This window comes from Ictidomys tridecemlineatus, chromosome 3, assembly GCF_052094955.1.
Source record: "Ictidomys tridecemlineatus isolate mIctTri1 chromosome 3, mIctTri1.hap1, whole genome shotgun sequence".
Classification (NCBI taxonomy): domain Eukaryota; kingdom Metazoa; phylum Chordata; class Mammalia; order Rodentia; family Sciuridae; genus Ictidomys; species Ictidomys tridecemlineatus.
Window position 1 is genome coordinate 4,315,774 of NC_135479.1, and position 11,004 is coordinate 4,326,777.

The 11,004-nt window shown below is 63.8% G+C and overlaps 1 protein-coding gene across 8 annotated transcripts in view; it reads right to left on the bottom strand.

The window, feature by feature from the left end:
- Septin9 (septin 9) overlaps positions 1–11,004 on the bottom strand; it is a 140,069-nt gene that overhangs the window by 60,466 nt on the left and 68,599 nt on the right. For 6 of the 8 annotated variants that reach the window (XM_078041577.1, XM_078041583.1, XM_078041581.1 and 3 more), the window contains one exon: positions 2,665–3,303. In XM_078041577.1, coding sequence (XP_077897703.1) covers positions 2,665–3,303 — 639 coding nt within the window. Of the gene's footprint in view, positions 1–2,664; positions 3,304–8,456; positions 8,810–11,004 lie in introns of those variants that run through there. The other 2 variants (XM_078041575.1, XM_078041578.1) reach the window with 2 other exon arrangements.

Below are 11,004 nucleotides of genomic sequence, written 5' to 3' on the forward strand. Positions count from 1 at the left end.
CTGGGGCGCAGGGCCCAGGCGAGCCCAGGGGGAGTGGACCTCACTGCTGTGCCCTTCGGGGCCTTGGTCTGGAAGCAGCTGGGCCGGGCCCTGGAGACCCCACCCTGGAGGCAGCAGCCAAGGGGCTGAGCGTCTAAGGAGCTCGCTCCTCCGGGTCCTTCCTCCCACCCTGCCAGCTGGCCCTCGGGCACAGGGGGCAGCTTGGTGTGAGTCTGCAGGGGACTCTGGTCTCTTCCAACCTGGTCCTCCATGAGGTGAAAGGGGACAGCGAGCTGGGTCTACAGGACAGACGGGAGAGAGGGCCAGTCTGTGTCCAGAGGCACAGGTCAGGCTGTGAACAGGTGAGGGGACGGAGAAGCAGGCGGCACCTTGAGGAGGGGCGTGGGATTTCGGGAACACGGCTCCGTTGGGAAGGCTCTGCCCTCCCCGTCTCCTGCCCTTGCTCCACGTGGACAGAGGAGCACAGGACACAGGAGCACAGGTCACAGGAGCACAGGACACAGGAGCACAGGCCGTGGCCCTCCGCACAGGAGCTGGGCTCCCAGGCCGGGCCCTCAGTGGCCGGGGCATCTGGGAAGCCGTGGGAGCAACCACTCCCCGGGGCTCTGTGCAGCCCCCAGGCCCCACCATGGGGCCTTCCCCTCCCGCCCTCCCAGGCAGGTCCCCCTCTCTGCCCTCAGCCCCCGTCCACCCACCACCCTTCCTGCGGCTTGGCCAGCTTCGGGGGGCAGAGGCCACAGGACTGCCCCTGTGGCCCCTGGGCCCCAGCGCCTGGCACAGTCTCTGTTTAAAGCGGGGCTGAGCTGTCTGTGCCGGGGAAGACTGGCACCCCGGGGCACTTCCTTGGCAGTGCCACCCTGAGCGGAAGCTGCAGAGCCAGGACCCCTCCTGGTGCGCCCAGCACCAGCTGTCACAGGATCTGGGCGGCCTCTGCCTCCCCACCACATCCTGTCTGACTCAGCGGAGTGTGAACACCTCTTCCCAGGAGGGGGTGCACACGGTGGCACAGCCAACCAGGACGTGGACCAACAGAACACTGGGGGTGGGGGACACAGCCCCACCACCCTGCCCACCCGGGGCAGCCCTAGACGTCCGGCCTGGTGGATGGCGGGGGCGGGGAGGACTCTGCAGGGTCAAGTTTAGAGAGACAGACTCACACCCAGGGCTGCAGGAACCTTCAAAGGTCGCCACAGCGTCACAACTCAGGATAGCCCAGGCACGGTCGGAGACGCAGAGCCCCAGGACCCCAGGCCTGCTGAGCTAAAGGAGGTGTGCAAGGGCAAGTGGCAAGGGGTGGCCTGCACATCCTTCCCCACCCTGACCCTGGGGAGGTCCTCATTCCAGAAGGAAAACCAAGGAGAACCGAAAGCAGGTACCAAAAGGGCTGCAGGGCACCCAGGCTCACAGCAGCATTACCCAGAGGCCCGGGGAAACGGAACAAAATGCAGCATATACATGCACGGAGTAGTACTCAGCCCTGATAAGGAAGGAGATTGTGACCCGGTGACCCTCGAGGACATCACACTGAGTGAAATAAGCCAGCCACAAAAAGACCAGTACGGTGAGATGCACTTCCAGAGAGACACGGCCCTGTGGGCCACCCGACTCCTGAGACAGACAGGAGGGCCTCGGGGAGCAGAGAGGGGGTGGGAGGGGTTTGAAGGAGACAGAGATGTAAAGTGATGGAGAAGCCGGGACAACAGCCTAAAAGCGGCTGAAACAGTTGGTTTTACGCTGCTGCGTTCACCACAGTTAAAAATTACGAAAAGCCAGGTGCTGGCTCACGCCTGTGATCCCGGCAGCCTGCTCGGGTTGTCCAACCGAAGAACAGCATGGGACACGGGCGAGTTCCGAGTCCTGCGCCCCACACTCAGCTTTGAGGGGCCCATGACCCAGCACCCCTTCACTGGGAGCCCGGGAAGGGCCGAGTTGGGACAGGCACACTTGTGAGGACCACAGTGCCGTCGGCCCAGCACGCCCCCGCAGGCCTGGCCCGTCTCCCCGTGGCTGCTCTGAGAGGACCACAGAGAGAGCACCCCCAGACGAAGGTGGGTGCAGGTCCCACAGCGCCCTGGGTCCAGGGACTCTGCCCAGGGGCCTGGGCCATTTCCCCAGCAGGCAGTGGCCAAGGTGCTTGCTCTCCTGGCTGCTGGCCACGGCCGCCCCTCCCCAGGGAGGAGGAGGGGAGGGAGGGAGGCCAAGGCACAGAGTCAGCAGGAGAGGGCCCCCAGCAGCCCAGGAGGACAAGGGAGCCTGCCTCCCCACTGGGCCTCAGCCCTGCCGGGCACTTCCAGGCCCCGTGGTCCCCGTTGGCAGGACCTCTCCCAGCAGCCAGGGGCTCAACCCCGCCCCGTCCTGCACTGACCACTCTTCTCCAAACCTCCGGCCCCCGGATCACGGCACAGAGTCCTGCCACAGCCCGGGGGACCCACGAGGGGTTCCCTCGTAACCCACGACTGTTTCCAGAGTCCAAGTCCTCACCATCTTGGGGCGGTCCCAGGGGTCAGGCAGCCAGGCACCGCCCGAGCGCTGGGACGCTGCCCGGCGTGTCCAGCTCCTCCATCTCCACAGAGCATCTCCCCCACATGGGCGGCTCCCCCAGAGACCCCACGGCACGCCCCTCCCCTCCTGCACAGGCTGGAGGACCCAGCCCCAGACACTCACCCTCCGGGCTCCTGGGCAGGGCCTCGGCCAGCGGGGGCTTGGGCTCCAGCCTGCTCTGCAGCTGGGACGTCAGGGCAGGCTCTGAATTCTCCAGGGTCTGGGGTGGGAGGGGACAGGCGGGCGCCTCGGCCGGCTTGGGCACCTGGATCTCCACCCTCTTGGGGGCTGTGTCGACGGCAGGGCTGGCAGGCACCTCGGGGGTCTTGGAGGCAGGGGCCTCCATCCTGCGGTGGGCTGGCTCCGGGGGCTTGACGATGGTGACCTCCGTCCTCCGAGGGGTCGGGTCTGGGGTCTTGTGGCCCAGCGCCTCGGCCCTCTTGAGCCCGAACCGGGCCGGCCCAGGGGTGGCCGCGCTCTCCACCTGCTTGGACGAGATGTCGATGGAGAGCTCCGTGCGGCGGGACACGGGTTCAGGCACCTTGGACCCCGCGAGCTCCACCCTCCGCAGGGCAGGCTTGGGCGAGCGCTGGCCCAGGGGGTCTACATGGCGGGCGGAGGGCTCTGAGTTCTTCACACCCAGGTCCTGGAACTTCTGGGTGGAGCTGGCCACAGTGGCCCGGAGCAGGGGCGTCTGGACCCGCCGGGGCGGGGTGGAGTTGGGTGGCTCGGCCTCCTCGACCTCGAAGGACCTCTTCAAGGCTGAAAGACAGAGGAGGACGTGGTGAGTGGCCGCAGGGGACGCTAGGCAAGGGCGTGCGTCCAGGAAGGTAAGGTGGCTGGACCAGAGGGGACTAAGAGAAAGGACAGGCCCCTCCCAGAGGTCTCCCAGGGCACCAGCAATCAAGAGTTCAGGGGACAAAGACAAAGGAGCAGGGTGGACACTGCCCCGCCAAGGCCAGGGCATGGGGGCCTCTTCCTCCAGGCCCACCTACGGAACGTTCCGGCTCGCGGGGGCCTGGACTTCTTTAGGTGTGGCTTCCTGGCTCCCCCTCGCCCCCCCACAGCAGGCACTCAGACACCACCAGCAAACACTCCCGCGGCCAGAGGAGGACGCGTCCCCGGGACCAAACTGCAACCAGAACGGCTCCGAATCAGGACAGGACACGAAGACCCCGTGGACAACGGTGGACGCCGCGACTTCTACCCAGCACTGGGCTCACCGGCCCAGGCACACCTACGGCCCCCGACAACCCGTGACGGAGAGAACATTCTCCCCCTGACACAGACAGGGAAACCGAGGCAGGGGGCACCTCCGCCACGGGCCGATGGCGTGGAGAGCAAGTGGCAGAGCCAGGCTGCTGGTCGGCCCTGTCTCCCTCTTGCTTGTCCAGTTCCCCAGCCGGGTCCACGCTGGCCAGCTCCTCAGTCCTCTCCCTCCCCCACACGTTCCCCATCCCGTACGTCTGTCCCTGGGGGACGCGGACCATTGACCCCACCCTGAAGCCCAGCACCCGGCTCTCCCGCCCCCTCCACCGGGTCCGCTCCCTCAAGGCAGCGGGTGGTGCCTGCAAAGCTGCCCTCCCCCACCCTGCAGCCTCCCACCAAATGAGAACCAGCTGCCTGGTTACGGCCAGCAGGGAGAGGCCCACGTGGCAGGAGCCCTCCCCAGCTCCTTCCCCCAGCGACCCAGCCTCTCCCCACCCTCCTCTGCCCCCCAGCCCCCAGAGCCCAGGACTTCACGGGACCCCAGCCTCCTCCCCTCCCGACAGAGAAAAGGGCCGACAGCCGGTCCCCGCACTCAGCGACAGCTCGGCAAGACCTTTCGGCCTTCTTGCCTCCAAACACAGAAGAGTTCCTGTGTCTGCAGGGCCAGCACCTCCTTCGGAAGACCAGGGGCTGGTGGGCGCTGGAGAGGCAGGGGGCAGGGAGCGGGTGGCAGGGAGGTGGGAGGCAGAGGCGGCCCCGGCTCTGAAGCCTGACCTTGGAGCCTTCCAGCTTCCCAGACACGACACTCACATGAGGACCGTTAGCCCTGGGCATCCCTCCCTCACTTGTCAGCTGAGTGGCAGGTGTGACCAGGTAGTGACAGGTGCTAATAGCCATCTCTGCCCTGCAGGAACAGGGGCCCAGGGTGGCCAGAGCTTCTGCACTTCTATATGATACCTCCTGATCCTTCAATGCCGGCCGAAGCAAAACAAGCCCTTTGAAAGATCACACTGCCGCCAGACACGGAGGTGCACATGGCAGCTGATCCCAGCTACTTGGGGGGCTGAGGCAGGAGGATCACAGTTCGAGGCTTGGGGCTGGGGCTGGGGCTCAGTGGTGGGGGACCTGCCTAGCATGGGCAAGAGCCTGGGTTCCGTCCCCAGCACTGCAAAGTAAATAAACGGTGAGAACAAGGTGCAGCGCAGCCCAACAAGATCACACCCACAAACCTCAGCTGCTCACAGGCCCAGCCAGTGGCCTCCGTGATAATGTGGCCACTGGGCGCAGGGTCCTGAGCCAGGGGGTGCCAGCTCCAGATTCCAACCTGGTGCAGCTCTCCCTGCCACTGGGCCAGCAGGGGATTCACCCTGCGTGCACACTGCATGATGGGCTGGGGTGAAGGTCACCCAGCCAGGAAGGCCAAGGCTCGGAACTGCACCCCGTGTACTCCCCTGAGTCGCCTGAGGTCACCTGGTCTACCCCCAGCCTCCAGTGCGTGGTCCCAACTGCCCCGGATGGGGCCCCTGTGCTATGGGCCCCCTGTTCCTCGCGGCCAGCAGACACTGGGTGAGGGGAGACCGTGACCAGGCTTGCCCCAGGGAGGAAGCAGAGCCTGCCCTCGGAGTCCCGGTGAGTCTGTGCCCCCATCTGGAGAGCCCCTCCCTGGGGGCCCACCTGGAGGCACCCACCGCACAGCATCGCGGGTGGAGTATCATGCGGTGACCTGGCCAGGGCCGCCCCTGCACACACACCCTGTCCACGCTGCTCGTCTGGGTCAGCGGCCTCCTGCCAGTCCCAGCTGCCCTCACTTTCTGTGCTGCGTCCCTTCAAGGCTCAGGTCACCGCCGTCCTCGGGCACACCCTAGTGACCTCTGTGCTCGTGGCCTGGCTGTTATCTGCCGGGAGTCCACTACCCTGCATCACCGGGTCCTCGCAGGGGGAGCCGCCCTGCCATCAGGATGGTGACCAGCAGGACCCAGGGGGAGCTGAGCCCAGGAGCTCGCCGCCTCTGAGCTACACCCCCAGCCCTTTTTGTCTTGGGACAGGGTCGACGTAAGCTGCCCAGGCTGGCCTTGAACTTGAGATCCTCAGCCTCCTGAGTGGCGGGCATCCCAGGCCTGTGCCACCATGCTGGCTGAGTTATCCTTGATGGCCGCAGTGACACAGATCACCGCACTCTAGGAGCAGCTATAAGGAGCAGCAGGAGGAGAAGCCCCTCCGTGCTGGGGGGTGACCCCTTCCCCAAGGAAACCGTGTTCCAACCACTCCCAACCCTCCCTGCTCCCGGAGGCCCTCCTGTCTGTCTCAGAAGGCCACACCTGAATAGAGGGGCGAGCCGGGCCAGGCCAGCCCACAACCAGCACCCCTCCCCCTCCTCCTCCTCCTCCTCCTCCTCCTCCTCCTCCTGAACCAGGCTCACTGTGGCCTCCTCCCAACCTGCCTGGTGCCCACGTGGTCCACACCCCTCCCTCCCACACCAGTGGCTTCAGGGAGGGTGTGTGGGCGCTCTGGGAGCAGAGCTGGACACAGCCTACTCCCAGCCCTTCCGGGAGCTCGGGACTTCTGTGGAACTCACCACCGGCTGAAACACGAGTGCTGAACTTGGGCAGAGAGCCCAGAAGCAGCCTCAGACAGGCCTTGGGAACAGAGAAGGAACAGTCTTTTTTTCCTTTCTTTCATTTTTTTTTTTTTTTGGTACTGGGGATGGAATCCAGGGGCATTTACTACTGAGCCACATCCCCAGCCCTTTTTTGTATTTTATTGAGAGACAGGGTCTCACCGAGTTGCTCGGGGCCTCACTAAGTTGCTGAGGCTGTCTTCTAAGTTGAAATCCTCCTGCCTCAGCCTCCTGACCCGCCGGGATGACAGACGTGCATCACCACACCGGGTGCAACAACAGTCTTCTTTTTTCAACCTGAGACCCCACTTTCCTCTAAGGTTCCTTAAGGGCTTGGATGTCTTCAAAAGAGACGTGTCCACCAGGTGACGTGGTGCACACCTGTAATCCCAGCAGATCGGGAGGCTGAGGCGGGAAGATCAAAGTTAGAGACCAGCCTCAGCAACTTGGCAAAGCCTTAAGCGGCTTAGCAAGACCTTGTTTCCAAATAAAAAATTGAAAGACATAAAAGTCATGCCCGATGCCAACCTCAGAACTGGGAAGGAGGGGACTTATTTGGAAAAGCTCTTTGGGATGGAATCAAGTTAAGGATCCTGAGAATGAGAATTGACGAGGGACACCAAACAAGTGTCCTTTTAATAAAAAGGCAGAGGGAGATTTCAGAGCCAGAGGCCCAGAGGAGGAGGCCACGTAAAGACCAAGGCAGAGACTGGAGGACACAGCCCAAGCTGAGGGACACGAGGGTCCCCTACCCTGGGCTGCTGGGAGGGAGCAAGGCCCGACCGACTCCTGGGACTCAGCCTTCTGGGCCCCGTGAAGCTGCCCGGTTTCCAGTGATTAGTTCCGGTGGCCACAGGACACAGACACAGGCCCCACTGCGGGCACAGGCCCTCCCAGCGTCTCCACCAGCCCCAGCCCTGCCCCCCACACGCAGCAGGGCCCCACAGGGCTGCCTCCCCTCCCTCCCAGAGTCACCAAGGCCCCAGATGGCGGAGGGTCCCTGGGGAGGGCAGCCCTGCCCTAGATTCACAGTGGGACATTTGGCAAGGAGACCAGATTTCTGTCTAAGGCAGGGACGCCCGTGTGCCACGGCCCCCCACGGAGGACTCATGGAGAGCACCCAGCCACGAGAAATCAGGAGACAGCTGGCCACGGGTCCTCGGGCACCTCTGCCCTGTCAGGGTCCTAAAATCACCCCTAGGTCCTACACCCACAGGCAGAGCTACCCCCTTCTGCCTACGTGAACGTGCCCTAGAGAAGCCCCCACCCCGGGACCCCCCCCAACAGGTCACCAGATGTGTCCCCCCTCCCCGGATGCCAGCAAGGGTTTCCACCAGCTCCTTCCTTTGCAGATCTCAGACCCCATGACCGCACATCACTTCCTCTTCTGTCTGCTAGGAGTTGATGCTACACAGGGAGCAGGAGACGCCCCACTGGACATCACAGACGTCCACTGGTACACAGTATCAGGTAAACATGGGCCTGGCTGGCCTTGAAGGGTGAGCCTCCTGCCTCAGCCTCCTGAGTCGCTGGGATTATAGTCCCTGCCGCTGGGAGGTAAGACGGAGAGGGAAGGCTCCCTTCCACCCACCTTCACGGCCTCTACGGATTCTCGGCCCTCCAAAGCCAGCTCAAATGTTCCCGGCCTCCACCCTCCCCAACTTGCAGCAAGACCCTGAAGATGGATCCTGTCTTTGGCCCACTTCTGGGAATCTAACCCAAGGAAACCATCAGAAGTACGGAAAGATTTATGCACTAGGCCATCTGCATCAGCACTACCACTGCAAACAAAAACTGGAAATGATTCAGATTCATGCAGATCTTTCTAAACCCATGTGCTGAAGTCCCAGAGTCATCAAAATCACGCTTCAGAAGATGAGAAACGCTGAGGATATTAAATAAAAATAGCAGGACGCAAGACGTCTACCAAGATCCTAATCCCCCGTCACACACGCGTGCAGTTCACACGCACGCACGCACGCACGCACACACTCACCCTCGCGGAGAAGGACCGGCTCCAGACAGAACCACGGTGGGTGTCATTAGACCCCCTGCCTCCCTCTGATAGGCCAATGATAAACGCACTCACTGCAGATTTCCAGGGCTCGACACGGGCACTCTAAGACACGCACCTTGCGGCAGACAAGCTGGAGGGTGGGCATGACTCTGCGCGCCAGCCCACGACCCCTCCCAGGAGAGCATCTCCAGGCCGGCTTCTTTCCCAGGCTGGGCACAGGGCCACCCTCTCCTGTCCATCAAGCACCTACAGCCTCAGCTGCTCCACAAAGAGGCCAGAGTGGCCTCCCTCCAGATGCAAACCCTGCCGCCTGTGCCCGTGGGGGGCCGAATCAGGAGCGGCCTGGATCTGGGCCTGTTGGGGGAGGAATGCGCCCTGCACAAGGGGCCATTGTGAAGGCCCTGCTCTGACCGCAGGCTGCAAGGCTCCTGAAACCTGATCGAGCACTTCCTGGTGCACAGATGGGCCTGGTCGGGGGAGGCAGCATCAGGAGAGCCAGGAAGCCCTGCCCAGCCCGGGACAGATGTCCTGTACAGAAATGCTACAGCCCAAGGTCAAAAGAAACCCGGTGCCCGGGAGGGGGTGGGCGGAGAGACAGGAGGGAGCAGCGGGAATTCTGCCCTAGGCTCTGGGACACCCGCCTTGGTCAGAGTCCCCTGCTGCAGCGCAGCAGGTCTGTCCCTGAAGACACTGGCTGCCCAGGAGCCAGGGCCTGACCAGAGACCCCAGGACATAGAGCAGGAGCAGGAGACAAGGCCCAGTGTGCTGTCCTGGCCCACAGGGACCCCACCCACAGCTAAAGCATGTGGAGGGAGGTCCTGGGCACACGGCCGCAGCCTCAGTTGACCTCTGCCCTGCAAGGGTGGTGGGCAACGGGCAGGGCCTCGGCCTTTGCTGCCTGACTGTGAGGCTCCCCTGCTCCCCCTTGCCCGAGCTCCTGGGCGATCGATGCAAAGCCACAGGCAGCGAAGGCCAAGAAGCACCTCAGCATGTGGCCTGAACTTCAAAGAAGGGATGAGCCCAAAAACCAAGACCTGGTCTGGAGGTTTGGGTGTCAGGGGACGTGGGCAGTGAGACGGGGGGCAGAGGCAGGTCCGGGCATCTGCGTCACGTCACGTGCTATCCGGGTTATCAGGGCAAGAGAGCACGGGCGCCGGAGCGGCCCACAGCAGTATGGCTGGGCTGGCACAAGTGCCGTCTGCTGAGCGTGAGCCACGGGAGGCCATGCACGCTGACGCGTGCACCACCAGGGCGGCTGAGGCCACACCCACCCGGCCTCACCTGGCCTGACTCTGCTTCTCTGCACAGGGCCTTCCCTGGCACCCGCCTGGTGCCCACCCCTGCAGAAGGCAGGAAGGACTTAACACTGGGCCCTGGCCCCAGATGGGACCCTCAGCACCCAGCTCCCTCCCCCACGCAGGTGGGACAGCCCTGGGCCCCAGGGGGGCTGAGCTCAGCTGCCCACAGGGCTCCACTGTGCTCCCTTCTCATCCCCACACGGGGATCCCAGGGGTCACCTCCCGCTTGGACCGCGGTCTCACAATCTGCGCCAGGAGGCCTGGGCGGCTGGGTGGAGGAGGAATGTGGATGCCGGGCAGGTGGAGGGAGGGAGGCCTCCGCAGACAGAGAGGGGGAGGCAGATGGGGTGCTGGGGGGTGCTCAGGAAGCAGGACAGCCCAAGGAAGGGCTTGAAGCTGGCCACCGTGGAGCCCGCTTGGGAGGGCAGTAAACACCCTGGGCTCCCGGGGAGGGTCACACTGTGTAACCAGAGCAGGACAGGGGGCCAAGCCCACATACCGGAGGTGCTCCCTCCTCCAAGAGTCCCAGCGACACCTCAAACCTGCTGAGGTGTAAAGGAGAACAAGGGTGGCGGCACCCACAGCTCAGGATCCCCACTCTGCCCCCCTCCTTGCCGTCCCCAAAGCCAGGCTTGGCAGGGCCATCAGAGGCCAGAAGTGGCCATCTCCAGTGCCAACCCATTCTGCAAGGGGCTCCGGCTCTGGACCAGGAGGCCAGCATGGCGGCCCGGGGCTCGGGCACCCTGGGCCTATCTGCACATCGGACCTGGGGAGACCAGAGGTCATGGTCCACGAACCCCTGCTCCCTGCCTCTCACCAGACCACGCCTGCCTTCAGGCCAGGACGATGGCACAGAGGTCCCCGCCTGTGTCCCCCGGACATCTCCATCTGCTCCTAGGAGGGGCACAGGTAGCGTCACGGCGAACCCTGATTCTGCCAGGAGGGTCCAGCTCCTGGAGAGGAACCAGGGAAGGCCGTTCAGCCCTGGCTGTACTGTCCACTTCTCTGATTTACTCCAAGGACTTTAGAAGGAGGCTTCTTCCTCTCTGTGGTCAGCACCCTTGGGCCAGGAAGACATGGAGTCCTTCCTGCCTGTCACAGCCCCCACCCGGGAGGCCTGGCGGCTCTGGAATGACGATGTGAGAACAAGCAGGTCCACCACGTCACGTGCCTGCGGCTGGATCTCCCAGATGAGGCCAAAAGAAATAAACAAGCCAGCTCCCTTCCCCCCCACGGCGCAAGGGACCCTCCCCTCAGCTCCGCCTGCCTGGGGGGCGTGGTGGTCCCCAGCTTTCCTTCCAAAAACTGGGCTCAGAAACTCT